General features: G+C 33.5%; 2 protein-coding genes across 19 annotated transcripts; one reads left to right on the forward strand and one right to left on the reverse strand.

Annotated features, from left to right (window-relative positions):
* Positions 1 to 58: 58 nt before the first annotated feature.
* Positions 59 to 8,855, reverse strand: LOC110816232 (Pentatricopeptide repeat (PPR) superfamily protein). 15 transcript variants are annotated; one of them, XR_015817187.1, is made up of 5 exons: positions 8,164 to 8,855; positions 7,897 to 8,030; positions 3,816 to 3,915; positions 1,429 to 3,695; positions 408 to 828 (listed from the first exon to the last, which is right to left on the reverse strand). XR_015817187.1 is itself a non-coding variant. In XM_088213852.1 (2 exons), exon 2 carries the CDS (start codon positions 3,575 to 3,577, stop codon positions 2,153 to 2,155), a length of 1,425 nt encoding a protein of 474 aa, XP_088069978.1. In that variant the 5' UTR covers positions 3,578 to 3,695; positions 8,164 to 8,855; the 3' UTR covers positions 1,199 to 2,152. The 15 variants fall into 15 exon arrangements, 1 of the variants encoding a protein (XP_088069978.1); XR_015817195.1 differs by lacking the exons at positions 408 to 828; positions 3,816 to 3,915; positions 7,897 to 8,030 and adding an exon at positions 59 to 324 and having other exon boundaries at positions 1,429 to 1,472; positions 2,121 to 3,695; XR_015817191.1 differs by lacking the exons at positions 408 to 828; positions 3,816 to 3,915; positions 7,897 to 8,030 and adding an exon at positions 59 to 324 and having other exon boundaries at positions 1,429 to 1,472; positions 1,550 to 3,695.
* Positions 8,856 to 11,355: 2,500 nt separating this feature from the next.
* LOC110809961 (YTH domain-containing protein ECT4-like) lies at positions 11,356 to 17,649 on the forward strand. Of its 4 annotated transcripts, none has more exons than XM_088213855.1 (11): positions 11,356 to 11,622; positions 11,812 to 11,857; positions 12,892 to 12,969; positions 13,662 to 13,723; positions 13,822 to 13,978; positions 14,270 to 14,334; positions 14,483 to 14,809; positions 14,922 to 15,428; positions 15,727 to 15,939; positions 16,950 to 17,123; positions 17,207 to 17,649. In XM_088213855.1, the coding sequence occupies exons 3-11, from the start codon at positions 12,942 to 12,944 to the stop codon at positions 17,351 to 17,353; spliced, it is 1,680 nt and encodes a 559-aa protein (XP_088069981.1). In that variant the 5' UTR covers positions 11,356 to 11,622; positions 11,812 to 11,857; positions 12,892 to 12,941; the 3' UTR covers positions 17,354 to 17,649. The 4 variants fall into 4 exon arrangements, with proteins under 4 accessions (XP_088069981.1, XP_088069980.1, XP_088069982.1 ...); XM_088213854.1 differs by having other exon boundaries at positions 11,358 to 11,622; positions 12,916 to 12,969; positions 17,204 to 17,649; XM_088213853.1 differs by having other exon boundaries at positions 11,359 to 11,622; positions 17,204 to 17,649.
* The last annotated feature ends 88 nt before the right edge of the window (positions 17,650 to 17,737 follow it).

Genomic DNA, 17,737 nt, shown 5'->3' on the forward strand with positions numbered 1-17,737 from the left:
CACTTAGTTCAACTGCCCCGTGCTGCTCCCAGAAAGTTACAGTAGAATTATTTCGACATGACAAAGCATCGCGATCTACTTGTTGCCACCTTCCTCTCGGCCAATACAGAGATACATGCATGTTCCCCATATTGCAAAATAGAATCAGACATGTCCAAAGTACCAAAAAAAAAAAAAAAAGATAATCATCTGTGATAAGAACTGTTTCTCAGTTAGTACATGTAAATGGATACTGGCTATTTGATTCAACTTTACAGCCATTCCCTGCCTTGTCATCTCTTTTGATCTCTTCCATAGTATCAACTGACGTAGATGATGATAAAGCTGCAGTATCAAAGTTAATAAGCACATGAACAACATTATCTCAACATTTGTTTTGACCCAAGAAAAAGGAAAAAATTTCAAGATTCATCTTGCTGACATCCAATGCCAATAATTTCATAATGTATATATCTCGTTCCAACTTAAAGCGTTTAACAAATTTCTGTGTAACCCCAATAAAAGAATATTATAAAACATCATGAATTCCTTAGAAGCCAATTTTCCAATTCCCATGTCAATTGGAAGAGATGCACTGGCAACCGCATTAAAAAATTTTCATAAACAAAATACACAATATAACCAAGAAGAACCAAGAGAAAGGTCATTTGTTTTCATCTTCTTCCTCTTTGCGATCTGTTATTGGTCTAAATCCCACTGTGCTTAGCTCTAGAAGAACGTCTGTTGACTCTGTTCAAGAAGTAAAATGAGGTCCAATTATTCTCTCCAATCTAAAAGCTTTTTAGGCGACTATCTCCATTACTGGATTCCTAGTGACCATCATTTCTCCTGCATGATACAACTTTTTTTTTTTCACTAAGAAATGACAGATATACTGATGAACAAAAAAAGAGGGAAGCGGATGGGCACAGAGGGGCGAACTTGAAAATAACAGAAAACATAACAAATATTTCTTTTCGGGCTATGTTAAGAGACAAAAACGTACTTAACTTATAGAATTCATTTAGAAATTCATGCTCGTTTTAAATATGAGATAAACAGGAAATATAAAATTTCTTCCAAAGTGGTAAAAGCTGACTATATAGAAAATTGGATTAAAACAATATATTCTAAATTCTAAGTTTGGAGATATTATTTCAATTCTCCTTTTATTTTCTAGGATGATAGTTTTCATCACTTTAAAAAAAAGAAATTCATATAGAAATAAAATGTATTTTGTTCCAAACATAGCTTAAATGAGCACAATATGATTTAGGTTAAAGCAAGCACCAAACTAGAACCAAAAAGGAGAATGTACAACAAATTTAGGTTATGAAACCACATGGAACAAATTTTCATCCACACCATTGACCTATCATGGAATACTACTCAAGTGTAGCTAAAAATAATAATAAGTTAAAATGAGCAGAAATGGAGAACAGAGAAAACCTTTGCCATGCCAGAAGCCGCGCTTAAGCTTCCTTTTTCACAGCCTACATCAAAATTGGCAGTAAAAAAATGTTGCTTTCCTCTTTTAACGGCAACAATAAAGCTTTGGGGATCAACCTACCAATATTTAGATCCTGAATATTACAAATGGTTCACTTAAAATTTGGGATCAAGGAAACTAATACCAGAGAGCAGCTTTTCATCCAGTATCTTATGTTAATTTCTGCACATCAGGGTTTATGAAAATATAATTTATTCTGGGAGAGAGTGTATTTGCAGGTGTGCTATCTGTAGGAACAAAAGGAAGAAAAATACATATTTCAGTTTCATCTACGGGGGGAAAAATGCAAGAGAACAAAGTTGTAATTGATGTAAAAAGTTAAATAACAATTTACTGACAGATGGAAGGAAAAGGGAAGGGTTTACGTTCTAAATCAAAAGATTAGGAAAGAGAATATTTAATTTAAAAATAAAATGTGGATAGATGATTTTCTGGTAGATCCGAGTCAAGCTGCATAAGGTCATAATATGTTTTTCTTGATCTATCTACAGTATCATTTTTCTCAATGCTGTGGAGATATCTCTTGTAACAGATTTTTGAAGCTGTCCTCATGAAGTGGGTCTTCACTAGATTTTTCCCTCCCTCTATTAGCATACATAGATAACTATGATTTCGAGAATGGAACCCATACCAATGGAATGAAGCTAAACATAAATCTTCATTTTAGAGCCTAGCAAATTCAGCCATCAGTAACTCAAAAACTTCCAGTCCCTTATGCTTCTCCAGAAATCTACCAATGATTGCACTCCATATTTCCTCATCGGGAGCACATCCATCAGTAACCATTTCATTAACAATTTGAACAGCCTTTTGCAAGTCTGACTTGTTACTTAAATGTTTCACAAGAAAATTAAATGTTCCAGCATCAACTGAAATGCCCCTTGTCCGCATACTCAGATACAATGGAAAAGCTCGATTAAGATTATTCTTTGAACAAAGGCCTTGGACCACCATATTATAAATCCTAACATGAAGACTCCAAGTTAGACGGTTTGGTGAGACCCCGCCTAAAACCATCTCATCAAGAATGTTTGCAGCCTCCTGGAATTTGCTGACATTACAGAAACCATAGATAATTTTCGCATACAAGCCAGCATCTGGTTTCAAACCCTGAAGCTTCATCCTGTCAAAGATTTCCACAGCTTCTTGGAGGTTCCCCTCTTTACATATCCCGTTAACTAAAGTACTATAGATTATCATATTGGGTGTGTGCCGTCTGCTAATCATCACCTCAAATAGTTCTATAGCCTTTGAAGAATGTCCACTTTTAAAAAGACCATCCATTAAAGTACTATAAGTAAACACATTTGGCTCAACACCTTTTCTCTTCATCTCTTCAAACAATCCCATTGCTTCGCCTACATTTTTGGAGTGGCACAAACCATGTATCAGAGAGGTATAGGTAATAACAGAAGGTGAACAATCTTTTCTCTCCATCTCTTTGAGCAACTCCTTTGCCTCAGTGATCTTTCCCAATCTACACAATCCATTAATTAAAGTACCGTATGTAAATGAATCTGGAGGACAGCCCCGACTGGGCATCTCATGGAATATCCTAAGAGCAGCATCCATCATTCCACTCTTCTTGCAGAGGGCTTTGATCAAAACATTTAAGGATACAACACTAGGTGGAATGCCCATTTGTCTCATATACTTATAAAACCTCAGAGCCAATTTTAACTGATTTTCTTCAACAAGAATAGAAAAAACTGTAATATAAGATTTCTGGGTAGGATCCAACCCAAAATCTATCATCTTGTGAAAAACTCTAACAGCATCAAGTGGCCTGTGAACCCGGCCATAGCCTCTGCAAATAGAAAGGAATATCTCTTCTGTGATTTTACACTTCTCCTCCTTCATTCTATTGAGAAGGTCCTCAGCCACTCTAAACTGATTTGCAGAAAGTAACCTAGAGATCATGTAAGCAAAAGACGTGTGATCATGTCGGAAACCATTAACATACTCAGCTGTTGCTGAATCAAATATTCTATGGGCTTTCTCTATGTCCTTTTCTGCCTTTATCAACTGTACTACTTGTGAAGGTGTGATTTGTTTCAACCACTTAAACATGGCTATCTTGCTACCCATTCTTGCAATTTATTTTCCCACTAGAAGCAAGGACCACCCTCACATTCACTTGCTCCCATGTGAGTGCCAAAGAACACTAATAAGTTGATTATGTCGCAATCGTGAGGCAAAGAAACTCCTGTAAACATCTCAAAAATAAGTGAGATCCAACTAATCTACTGTGAACAGAATTAAACACCAAAAATACATAACATCCAAAATCTAAGCTAATATATTACAGGGTAATAAGATGTTAGACCTCCATCTTGCCGGTCTAGGCTAGTTAACTAGGTTCTAATAGCACGCGTTTATTTTAATGTGTTTCATCTATGGTGGAAGTGTATGACAGCAACATTCACCTTCAAATAAAATTATTCAAGAAATGGGGTTATTACAAACTAAAAGGGGTTAAGGAAACTAAATATATATATAAATATAAAAGAGAAAGAAACAGGAAAGGATCTTAAGAAAATAAAGCAAGATGATTCAAAAATGATAGCCAATGTTTTTTTTTTATGTTTAAAGCCAAAAAATTCCCACCTACACAAAGCAAATTTATGGTTGACCTTCCAAAGAATACTAACTTTGATGAATATCCCAATTCAGAAACCAACCAGAAAAGGCAACACAACGAGCAATCAATATTCAAGATAAAGACCAATCTTCAAAATAATTATTCACTTATTATAGGAAACAAAATCCACATTTTAATTAAATTAATGCATGGAAAACTCAAAAAATGACATGTCTAAATCCTAATCAAGCTTGCGTAACCATGTTTGGCAAATAGACCAGAACAAGGTATTTGGAGTCCAATCATCATGATTTGAGAAAAAGAAGACATTGTTCATAGTCAGTCAAAAACGTGCATACTAATCAAATAGTAACAGCATAAATGTTCAACAGTCTGAGCATCTAGGAGCAAAGAACATCTCAAGCTTGCTCCTAGATGCTCAGTCAAATGAGTATTCACAAGTTACACGAGTTCAATATTGAACAACTCTCAAGCAAGTGATTTAGCAAAAAAGAAAAATCTCTCAATTCGGTGTTATTGCAAATGAAAGCAAAGGTCAAGGATGCAGAATAGCAGCAATTGAAGTAACTGGTCCTGCAGATAGTTTAGAAATAAAGGAAGTTTAGGTAAGAAACAGAATAAAGATAGGCCATAAGAAATTATAGATCAAGGTGAAGAAATATAAGGAGAAACAGACTAAACAACATAGATAGAACAATAATTAGAAAAGCGAGTACAGATGGAGATAAGAGAGAATAATAACTCCAAGAAAAAAATTTCTTAATTCATCACTGTCTATATTGTTTTGTTGGTAGCTACCACACTTCATGTAGGCATTAATTATAAATAATATGGCCAAATATACAGAGAAAATCTAAAATGTTCTAGTTCTTATGATACCTAATCCACTTAAATGGGAAATTAAAATATTATAATGCTTAAACAAAAGTAAACAAACTAAATAACTTTAAAATAAAAAATAACGTTATTACTACAAAAAAATTTTCAAATGAAGATTTCCAAAATAATATCTTTTTATAACTTATCATCCTACCTGACTTCATGAAAACTTCAACCTTGATTTTTGAAGTTGTGATGCATCAAAATAGGCAAGGCTCGAATGTCCTCTTCAAAATTTCCAAAAAGTCGAGATTTTTGATAGTCATAGAAAATTAAAATTTAACCAAACTATAGGTTCTTTAGAATCAAATAACCAATAAGACAAATGAAATTATCCCAACAAATCTCTTTAATGCAGTGATCATGGTTGAAAGAGACTTTAATAGGAGCAGGAGGTATAACAAGATCGTTGAAAGGAGGAAGTTGCTCAATATCACTAGCGTGGACAAAAATAACTTTAAAAGAAGCCAATATCTCTTAAACTGACACTGATGGTTTGAAAGGAACTGTAAGTTTTTAGTATAACAGAAAGGAAACATTAGCTTTACTATCAATCTTAGTCTGTAATTCTTGCAGGACATTCAATATTTTATAACTTTTGAGTATAAGTCTATTCCATACTCATGGATTAACTAATAACTATCATACATGCAATTACCATTGAGAGAATTTTGATATAGGCAGTAGTTACAATACATTGATATTAAATACAAACTAACTGTATGTGTACCTCAGTGCCTTCTGTGCATCAATAGGACTAAAGACTTAGCACAATACATGTCGATTATATGATGAACTGTAACAAAGATTATTAGATTTGATGTAGAGTTAAAGTTGATATGCTCCAAAAGTGCTGTAAGGTGTGAATCTTGCCAACATGATCTCAAAAATATGAAGAACACACTGGAAAATTTTACGAATTGGTCTGAACCAGTCTAGGACTAGTCTGAAGGAGCTAAATTGGTTAAAACATAGCAGATAATATAGATGTCCACACACGTCTAGGAGCACAAGAGAGTCACGTGTGTATCCAGTCTACTGATGAGGATTCGCCTTCTCATGGAAGACTCATCTGTCAACAGAGCTTCAGGATTGTTTGATGTAGTTGTTTATGGTGCATGGAAAGGCAAGAATTGTGGTTTTCAGTTCCTATGGCATGTGAAACATTTTTCGACAATATAAATGCTGAATTTTGTAATGATGAAGTCAAAGAAGATCTAGTTCTAATGGTAGGGGCGGTGTAAGCCACATTCTGGCAATTGTCAGTGATCTGAGAGAGGGCAGGATGTACAACCCTTTGTTTGGTTCAATCCTTAATTTTTTATGATAGAAACTCCTTTTTTGTGAGAAGTGGTGAGAACTTTTAGAATGCTTCTTTTATGTTTTTTATGCAGTGTAAAAATGGCTGAAGGCAGGTAGAACTTGGGTTTTGATACTAACCGATGCATGACAAGTACATTAAACTAACTCTTTTTCCAAATAATTTAGAAATAAAGAAATTTAGGTAAGAATAATTTAGTGATCGAAGTGGACAAATATAGGGGAAATTAGAATGAATGAGATATGTTAAATAAAATAATAGGAAAAAAAATAGTTAAGAAGAATTTAGTGATCAAAGAGGAAAAATATAGGAAAAAAATATAATGAATGAGATATGTTAAACAAAGTAATAGAAAAACAAGTACACATTGAGGTAAAAGAAAATCAAATCCTAACAAAAATTTTTAATTCAAGATTATTTATTCTTTTTTGTTGCTAGCTACTAGTCTTTATCTTTTTTGAAATAAAAGTGCGAGATGTATTAATTAGAAGGCGCCAAGGGAGCACCACCATGTGCAAAGATTTATAGATCAATAAGAAAATCTATAATGGAGCCAAAATCTTCAATACTATCAAGGGAGTGCCCCAGAATTATGGGACCAAATTCATGGAACCATTAATCCTTGATAGAGACAAAATCAGATTCTTTTCCTTCAAAAGTTCTGCTATTCCTTTCTTTCCAAATAATACAGAAGATGGTGAGAGGAATTAAACTGAGCTGTCTTCTCTTGCTGACTAACATTTTCCAGGGTAAAATTTCATTAGAAACAGAGCCAGCCGTGACCCATGAGATACCGAGCAGACCAAAAACCATAGACCACATATTAGAAGTGAAAGGGCACCAGAGTAAAAGATGGTTACACGCTTCACACTTGATGCTAGCTACTAGCCCTTACATACGTATTAATTATAACTAATACGAAAAATTATAAGAGAAGAAATTCAACAAATTCTAATTCCTACACTACTTAAATCTACCTAAATAGACTAAAATATTATAATACCTAATAAACCTAGATAACTTAAAAATACCATATCGTAGTTGCTAAAAAAATCTTAAATTGAAAATTTGTTTCAAAATAATATTTTCTTATCCTGCATCATACATCGTTACAAATAAGGGAACCTGGTTACATTTGAGATGCTGCAATTTTGTTATCCAATCCACGGGTTTCTTGGGGGCAACTATTTGGCAACTTTCTCAAGCATATAACATTAAAATGTATGCGAGGAATCAAAACCAAACAGACTGCATACATAAATCATGGTTATCTTTTTAATCCCCTTTATGGTAAATATGAAATAAGCATCGCATTAGCCATGACAAAAAGGAAAATAAGGGAAATGAAAGACGAACCATTTGACCATGTTCACATATCAATTCCTAAATAGACAAATTCTTGTCAGCATTCTTCACTAAATACCACTGCATATAAGTTTGTTATGGAGAAATAAAATTAAATAGATATACTAACTCCAATCAACCCAAATAGTATAGCAAAGCAATAGAAACAAAGAAACTAGCAGTAAAAGAGAAGCTTTTGCTCATGAAATGAAGATATGCGTTCTTTACCAGGGAGGACTTTGTAGAATTCACATAACCTACCAGAGAAAACTGAACATGCAAATAAGGACTTTTTGAAGCATTCTATAGAGCACATTATGAGCAGCCTTCATACACTCTATATTTACAACAATCCAACGCCTAACCATCTCTCTGAATTAACCAGACAATACCGACTGTCACCAAGAGAATTAAAGAACAAACAGAATGTTAAATATGGGAATTAAATGCCAAAATAAGAAGTACTGAAAACATCAATTATTGATAGAAAATATGATTTATACAATGAACGTGAAGGTAGAAATTTACCTTCACATAAACTGAGAACAGAGTGCTTCCCCAGATTCTACAGCCCCTTTTGTATTCTCTCAAACGCCAGCCTCTTCTCTTTTCGCGCTCTGCCCTCTAAATTTCTCTTTGTCAAACCCCACAAACTTCTCTTGAAAACTCCCTCTCACCTCTCGAGCTGCTTTCCCTCTTCCCTCTTCTTATCTTAACCTCTCTTTCAAACCGAAATCCCTAGAATTCCCAACTCTTTCAATTTCTAGCAATATAAAAGAAAGAAACAAAAGAAAAGTCTATGCCCTATTTTCCCTCTGCTCCTTGATGCTTCCCCTCCCCTGATTTCTGGCCGTGTCGCCATCCCTTATTCTCTTGAAGCCTCCCTACTAAGCCCCTCCTTCTGCTCGTTTAATCCTCCAAACTTGGTCTTCCGTCCCTGAAGCTTCTCCTCTGCCTCTTTCGGAGCGCCTCGAAGCATTCTTTTGGTAGACAATCTGCTTCATTGTCAATCTCTTCTCCGCCCTACGCTTTCTGCCTCTCTCATGCTGCTCAGGTCAGCCTCTGCTTCTCTGTTTATCTTCCCAAAGTTCTGGTTCCCTGGTGCAAGGGGAATCGAAACATGAAGTGACAGACAAGAGATCAGCTCTGTGGTTTCTTCACCAGTAAAGGAGTATTCAAACAGGAGGAAACGAAAGAGGATTCAGCACGATGAAACGGCACCGTTTGGTGCTTTTTGGGGGGGGGGGGGGGGGGGTGATATAAGAATCACGAACCGGGCTTACTTGATTTGGGCCAATCTTAAATTGGGCTGGGCTTGAGTTATTTGGGCTGAAAGGTTTTAATGGGTTCGGTTCTTAAGAAAAGGAATTGTACACTCGTCTTTGGAATTTTTATATATTTATTTGTTATATTAACACATTTAGATTTTAGTGATAATTAACAATGCTATTATCATTTAGCATTCAAAGTTTGAAACTTTAATTAATATACGTTGAGTTCACAATTAATTAGAAAAAGTTAATATACATTTGCTAGATTTCTATTTTACTTACTTGTTAATCATAAACTAAAATAGAATTAAGGAAAAAATTAAATAAAATTAGTCATCCTAGAATTTCATACTTAATAATTAAAATTAAATTAAAAAAAAATCAATCTTTGAATTAATTATTTAAATTAAAATTTAAAAGACATAGATCTTATTCAAATAAAAATTGCAAATGGAAAGATAAAACACTTGGAACAAGGTAATGTTTTTCTCAAAAGTTATGTTAACAACACAATTAAAATTAACTATATTATTTAAGACAATTAACTTGCGATTCTTTTACCATTTGAAACTTTAGAAAGTAAAATATACTATAAGATTAAAATATACTACATATTGAAGATAATTGGACGACAATAAAAATTATTAAATACTAATAAAGAGATAATGATAACGAAAGTAGAACATGTGATATGTTTTTGCTACATGTCTATGTTCCTAAATCCATAAGTGATTCGGTATGAAGTGGAATGAATCATACATATGACGGGAGGAAAAAGAATGATGAAAGAAATAATTCGTTAGTTATTTTGGTATTAAAAAACAAAAATACATAACGAAAAACATTAGTGATCTTGATTTTTGGAGTTCTAATGCTTTAATTAAACTCTAATAGCAAATTATGTTTGGAGATTGATCTAGTAATCTTTATTGTACAAGGTGTTAAAGCTAAATAGTTGGAGTTTATGGGTGCTCATCTATAATATAGACCTATTTACACATGGATAAATATTTTTGTGAGATTGTTGTATACTCAGGAATGATACGAGACAGTGAATTATGCATAGAGAAATGATATATATTTGAAATAATATGCAAATCCTAATATTACCCAAAAATAAAATTTGTAGCTCATGTTTGAGGAGTCTTACACCCACATTGATATTTGAATTTATTAATTAAGATGAAAGCGAATGGAACATTTAGTTAATTCAACACTCATCTCTATATATGGAGGCATAATCAAAAATAAAAATTCCTTTAAACATGAGAATGCAACCGAACAAACTTATATAAATTTGCAAAACATGATCGAAACTTAGGTTCAAGTACCATAAATCCAACAATTTTTTATACCCAAATCATTAACACTTAAAGAACTTTTTTAAGTTGTTAAAAATATATAACTTAATTTCTTATGTGAAGTTTAACAGTCATATTTCTCGTTAATGTAAAAATTGGATATTACAACCTATACCACTCAAATCATTAATGTACTCATTAGTATCACGTGTCACGTAATCACAAATCATAATCCAAAAGCTTAAGAGATCGAAGATGATACCAGTTAGAATTATTAAACTATTACGTACGTTGATATCATTTATGATGCCTTAAGCCCAAATACCAGTAATTCCAACAATCTTCTAAGCATAAGCCAATAATTGTATAAAATTTTTATTGATAGTGTGTTACTAAATTTTAATATAAAACTCAATAATTACATATTTTTATGATGTGAGATTGCTGTATATACTTATAATATATTGTTAAAACTACAAGTAAATTTAAATTAAGTGATATGAAGTGATAAATATAATGAATAATAACCATCAAATAATAGATTTAATCATACAAGTTTAACATTAGAAGAAAAAAAAAAGAAAGTAAAACTAAACATAAATGCATTGATGAAAAATGAAATACGAGGGTGACTTTGGGAGATCATAGAGGTAATTGCATATTAGCAATAACTAAAAAGATACACTATTTTTTTTTTATATATATTTAATTTCATTGAATTATAACTATTGGTTAGTGATGTGCTAATTGAGATAGTAACTTTATTACCTTCTCTTCAAAATTAATACTTACAAGAGAAATAGTCTATATAATTAAATTAATGAATCACCTATTTTTGAGGTTCCTTCAATTAAGAGGTAGGAATTATTTTTAGTGAATGAAGATTTCTATTTTTTCTGTTATAAATTAATATTAATTTTATAGTTTTATGTATATATATATATATATATATATATGTATGCATGCCTAAACTTATTGCTTTCGGATTTACTTGCAATACATAAATTCACTATTTTTAAAAATTAATAAATTTAAAAAATAAAACAAGTTAAATTTGCCACCAAAATAACGGAACATTTAAATTAAAATATTCAAACCTCCTAAGCATTGGAACTACATAGTCGCTTAGCCTTCTGTGTTCTGAACCCGAATCCAACGGTCAAAGTTTCGACTTCATTCGACAAGAAACAATCTCAGTCGTCTGATCTTACCTTAACTAAGGGTTCTTCTTCCTTTCTGTCCTCTTCTTTTCCCACTTCACAGTCCCCCCCTCCCTCACTGGAAAACCGCTTTTGTTTTAGGAAAGCGGTTTTCCGGTCTCTTTCCCGGTTTTTCAGCGGTTCCCTCTGGTTCTTTTTTATTTTATTTTATTTTATTTTTCCCCCCCCGACCCAGACCTGATTCATTTTCTCTAGGTTTGTTATCTTCTTCGCCGGTTGTTTTATAAACCGTCTTAAAATAGCAAGGCTTGTATATTGATGATATTTATGTTAAAGTTCTGATATTTTACAGTGAAAACCTTTTCTGTTTACTACAACTTATTCAACTAACGCAGCAATTACCAGTTTAAGACTGATACTACTCTTTTATGCATATATGTACAGGTCTGCTTATAGTGATGATTGTCAAATTTTAATCTTATCAAAATAGGTGAGCTCTCTCTTTCTTTTTTCTTTTAGGTATTTTTATGTGTACACTGATGATAGAAGAATGTTAGAATTTGGAGTTTATTATTTTATGGTTTTGTTTTTTCTACCGAGTTTGACAATTACGCTTCTCGCTGGTGGTGTCTTTAGATGGAGTTTATTATTGTTGTTGAGGTCTGTTTGGTTTCTGAGAAAAGGGAAGAGGAGCTTTCTTGTGGAAGAGGAAAATGAACCACACTTTGTGTTTGTTTTCGGACGATTACCGGTCAATGGAAATTTTCTTGTAACGATTCAGGATACTCCAAAAATCAGATTTCTCTTGAAAATAACCCAGTTTTAATCATCCCCCCCACCCCCTGAAAATTTAGAAAATATTACAGTATTTAATTATCTCAATAAATTTGTTTCCTCAAAGAAATGGTCCAGTTTTGTCATCTAGCATTTATAAGGACATCACTATGAGACGAGGTAATAATTTTCTTTTACCTTGTTCATAAGAACATAATATAAGCTTCTTCCAATTTAGATTTTTTCTCCCTCAGAAAACATGTCCCCTTGATGCTTTTGCTTTTGAGTACACATAAGTTTTAAAATATTTTATCATTCTATTTCTTGTTTTCCATTAATTTTACTTACTGAAAAATTAGTTTTTCTTTGAAAAACTTCTTCTTTTCTTTGTTTATTCTCAGGAACAGCAAATCTTTTTCTCTTCAGTAGAGTATAAAAGTGCTTGCTTAAAAAAATTGCTTAAAGAAAATGTCAAATTTTTATTAATTCAATGTACTCTCTACTTTGTTTTGTAGAAAACAAACCAGTGGCACAAATGGGCATATACATAATTTTTGTTTGTATAAAATGGACCTTGATATCATCTTGGGCGTGCATTTTCCGGTCCTTATAATGTTCACTTAGCGGCCCTTTTTGTTTTCCCTTTTCAATTTGACTAATGCTTTTTCTTTTGTTTTGGAAACAAATGTTGTCTACCATATTAAGATTTTAGCCTTCTATTAATAATCTGTGTCGGCTCATTTTCCTCAGGTTTCGTTTTTTTCTCTTTGAAAGGTGCATTAGGGTTTAGAAGATTGAGAATGGCCGGCGAGAAGAAAATCGAGAACTGTATCCTCTTTTATTCCTAGAGTACTATTGGTTAGATCTTTTTCTTTCTCTAGACTTTCACCGAGACGAGCAAATTGTATTCCAATATGTGCTTTTAGGTTGTCATTTTCATGTCGGTCACTTTAATTGGTATGTAGATTTATTTTCTTCCATAGATCTATATGTTTTGTTCTGTTTATAGTGCTTCAAAGTTGACTGTGGTGCCTGATTGTGGTCTTGATATGCACAGAGATTGAATCTCTTTGATATATGATGCGGGATTGAATTAGGTATACAATGAACGAAGAACTTGTCTAGTTGTCCTGTCTTTTCTTTTCGTTTCTTTTCCTTTTTTTTCCCCGTAAAAAAGAAGAGGAAACTGGGGTATTGTGCGGTATGCATTTGAAATAGGTTTGAAGTTTGTTGTTGAGATATCTCTTCATAATGTAAACTGGGGTACTTTGTGGTATGCTGAATTGCTATCTGAACTGATCTTGTAGATCTGTTATTAGATTGACCTGATGAATATGGAAGGACTACAATGTGGATGTGTCCTGCGAAATAATTTGAATCAACCTGATAGGTTGAATCTATTTGGTATCACCATTTCATACTTTTTGTAAGAAATCTTTTTACTGCTTATGAATTGGCTGGAGTGGTTTCTTTTACTTGAGAGGCATGCTAGTCTGGTATTTTTCTTAATCAAGTTTTAGCTGAGACAATTATTGCTGGATTGAAGTCAGAATCTGGTACTACATTTGCTGACAAAGATGTGGTATGTTCAATATTACAAGACCATGATTGTGCTTGCATTTTATTTTTGTTTAACTCTGATATATTGACTTGTCACCATGTTGTTAAATGTTTTCTCAGTCTTCTCGGCAAGTAGGGATGACATCTGATGCAACTCCCTTCTTCCCATCGTTAGCGATAGCTACTTCTAGCATGAAATGTGAGACTGATCAAGCTTTAATAGGAGAGCATATGGCTTATAATCCATCTATGGGCTGCTACAATTATTACTATCCAGGTTACATTGCAAAATGGCTCTTTGTGCTTAAATTTGACCTGCATAAGCAGAATCAGAAGTCAGCATCTTTGAGTTAAATTGTTGATCATCTTTCAGCTGTCTTTCACTGTAGATTATAGCATAATTAGATTCCTCTTATATGAGAAGAGCAAATGTGTTACCTTGATGTAGTCTGTTCAGATCTCTCAATTTGTTTTTGGGTTTAAAATGTTGAACTTACTCTTTAAAACTATGAAGATTCTGTTCGTCATTTTCAGAAAGGGAACTTACGCATGTATTGCCTTTTTGTAGGATGTAATGTGTCCTTCCTTCAACCAGATGACAATTGCCATTTTCAAGGAGATTGTTCACAGACTGTATGTTTTACTTCCACTTAGTTTTATCTAAAATTAACTACTAAGTTTTGGTTTGCATCACATACTCTTTAATTGGTTTTATCAAATAACTGATGTTTCTAGTTTCATTTTGATTTTTCTGTCCTTTTTCTTTGAATTTTTATTCCAGGGCGTACAGTCAGAAAATGGTTCATATGTCTATTATATGCCGGGGTATGACCCATATGCTAACGGGAATCTGGTGGGTGCCAATGGGCAATATGTTGGGCAACAGCCATATATACCTTCACCAGGATATGTACAGTACCCAGATTCATATGGATCTGAAACTGTCTCATGTTTTTCTTGGGACTCAATGAACGTTGGAGATGTTTCAAATGGAAACAATCCCGGGTTTGGAACTGCTTTCGCATACTCGAATGGCTTGAACACTGTGAAAACCAATGACAGTGCTGCTGATTCTGTAAAAAAGCAGCCTATCAAACCACTAAGTCAGGTGCTTATAGTGTCCTTTAGTTGATACTAGCATCATTTAATGTTTAATTATATCAGTTTAACTGTTTCTGATGACTAAAATGCTTTTGATTTCATGAATTGTTGAGTTACAGGTTCCTCAATCTAGTTCTGATTTCTCAGCAGGCATCATGAAGAGATACCAACCAACGGGAAAATTTTCATCATATGCTAAACAAAGGCAGGGCTTTTTACCTCATAATGGTCCCGTGAACTACAGGACGGGTGGGAGGATGTGGATTCAGAATGATAGATACAAGAAATTCAACAGAAATGGAAGTTTTGCTGCTTCACCTGAGCTAACTCGCGGTCCTAGGGGGCAAAATAGGGGGGCTCCTACAGATTCTTCAGTTAAGAAGGAAGAATTGGGTCTAGTGTTAAATAGAAGCAGTGTAAACCTTCCAGATTTCCAAACTGAGTACGAAAATGCCAAATTTTATGTCATTAAATCATATAATGAAGTTGACATTCATAAATCTGTTAAGTATGCTGTGTGGGCTAGTACTCCAAGTGGAAATAATAAGCTAGATGCAGCTTTCCATGATGCAGAAGCAAAACATAATGAGACTGGCTCAAGGTGTCCCATATTCCTCTTTTTCTCGGTGAGCTTGTTACAACCTCTTATGTAAATAATAGTTCACTAAATGGCTTTCCCTCTCCGAAGATGAAGTAGGCTGCTTAATAAATTTTAAACTAAAAAGAAAAGTGTATACATGTAATGCCAGTGTTATAGATACGTCATTAATATTCTAGTTTGCTGATTTCTTTTTATTTCTTTGACATGCTAGATGTTTATCATGAAAAATTTCTCTATTTACTGATTAATTTCATGCTATTCCTATGATGCTGCCTGCATCTACTACTGGAAGAATATTTTAATGTTTTCCCTTTGTTATTTAGGTTAATGGAAGTGGTCAGTTTGTTGGCTTAGCGGAGATGGTTGGGAAGGTAGATTTTAACAAGGACATGGACTTCTGGCAAATTGACAGATGGAGTGGGTTTTTCCCAGTAAAATGGCATATCCTAAAAGATATTCCTAACTATGCGTTGGTACACATTACCCTAGAAAACAATGAATACAAGTCTGTGACTTGTAGCAGGGATACTCAAGAGGTACTTTTCTATTCCTTATCATTGGCATCGCATGTAAGACATCATAGAAATCTATCCACTCTGTAGAGTAAGTTTGATTTATGAGAAAAAAAAGTGTTGAGAGCTGATATAGAATTCAGTGTGACTTCGTCTTGTATAACCATTCTTGTTAAGGTTTTAAGTTCTCGTCTAGTTTGTGTCTCTTTGGACTTCATTTGGAAATTGATGAAGCATTTGAAAAAGATTCCATTATGAAGTTGAAAATTTAAAGTACATAAACCTTCTCTCCCCTCCCCTCCCTTCCCTTTTCTTCTCTTACACATGCACATGCTTCATGTCAAAACTTACAATGTGTTTGTGGGTATTTCTCAGAGTAGAAAAAGGATTGAAGTATGGTAGAATTTAATGATAACCCTGCTTGATAGTTTCTTAAGAGGGTTAATGAGAATAAAAGTAAGGGTTCAGTTACTAATCTTCTTAACCCTCAATCGAGATCCTGCAAATTAGAGATTGGGAGAGTCTCATATATATTTATCATATCTGTAACATATGTTACTAATATAGAATGATATTTTTGTCATATTTAGCAAATACCTGTCTTATTTTACTTTCTTCAACTAAACAAGTTGGGTTAAACTTCACTTTACCTTTCTTTTATTATAGTTAACTCACAGTGCCGGAAATCATGGTTGATTAAAACCCTTACCTTACTCTATTTTGCTTAAAACTTCCAACTTTAGGTTTCTTCTTAAACTCTCATACATGTCATCAATATCTTTCTATTCTGAAGTTCATTTAGATGAAAGCTGATATGAATTTTGTTGCAGTAGAAGGTTTACTGTATTATTTCCGTTTAAAAGAAAAAAGAATCAACTGAAGTCTGCTGTTGCTTACTTCCTTATATTTGCTGTTTTTTTTTTTTTTATTTCCTCGTGTTTTCCTGGAAATAATCTACTGTAAGCATTTTTGGATATTAGGTTATGTAATTCGCATATTGTGAAGACTAGTATTGCTGTCATTATTATCTGCAGGTTGGACTGAAGGAGGGTTTAGAGATGCTTAACATATTTAAGAATTACTCTGCAAAATCATGCTTATTAGATGACTTCAATTTTTATGAAAAACAAGAGAAGCCTGCTCAAACCGAGAAGACTGACAAGTCAGCTCCTTTACCTATGGATAAACGCAAGGAAAGAGATTTTAGTGTAAGTTTTTGATGAAATAACGCTCAATTTTCTTTTCCTAGTAGTATTTCAGCTAAACTGTCCTTATCTTCTATGTGTAGAAGCTAATGAAACCAGGAGAAAGAAGAGCAGAAGAGAATCCAATGTGGACCAGAAGAATCACTGATGGGACTGCGGCTCTAATCAATCAAACCAAAAATCTCTCCCTCAATGACCGCAACCTGAAGAATAATAGTCTAAAGAAATGGTAGAAAAGTCAGCTTCTACTGTCTTGGAACTATAGGAAACTTACAGCCATTGTTGTTCGCCATAGAACTGACATTATTGGATTCAGCCAGTCTTTCTTTCTTCCCGTCTGTTATATGGGTAATTTTGCTTGCATTCAAAACTCTTTCAGTGATTATTGATTAGGCATTACATTTTTAAGTTACAGGTGGATTCGGTTCTGTTTTAAGAATTTAATTTTCTTTGTTATGAGGAATGTTTGTTTGCATCGGAACGCACTTGGAGTCCAAGTGCATTAATTCATATCTTTCTAGAGAGGAAATCTGATGATCTTCATAGTTTTCGATAGCTTGTAAGCATAATCAAAGTCTTAATATCTTGCATTTTTCATAGATCTTTGTCCCCCAATC

This window comes from Carica papaya, chromosome 2, assembly GCF_054855325.1.
Source record: "Carica papaya isolate Zhongbai chromosome 2, ASM5485532v1, whole genome shotgun sequence".
Classification (NCBI taxonomy): domain Eukaryota; kingdom Viridiplantae; phylum Streptophyta; class Magnoliopsida; order Brassicales; family Caricaceae; genus Carica; species Carica papaya.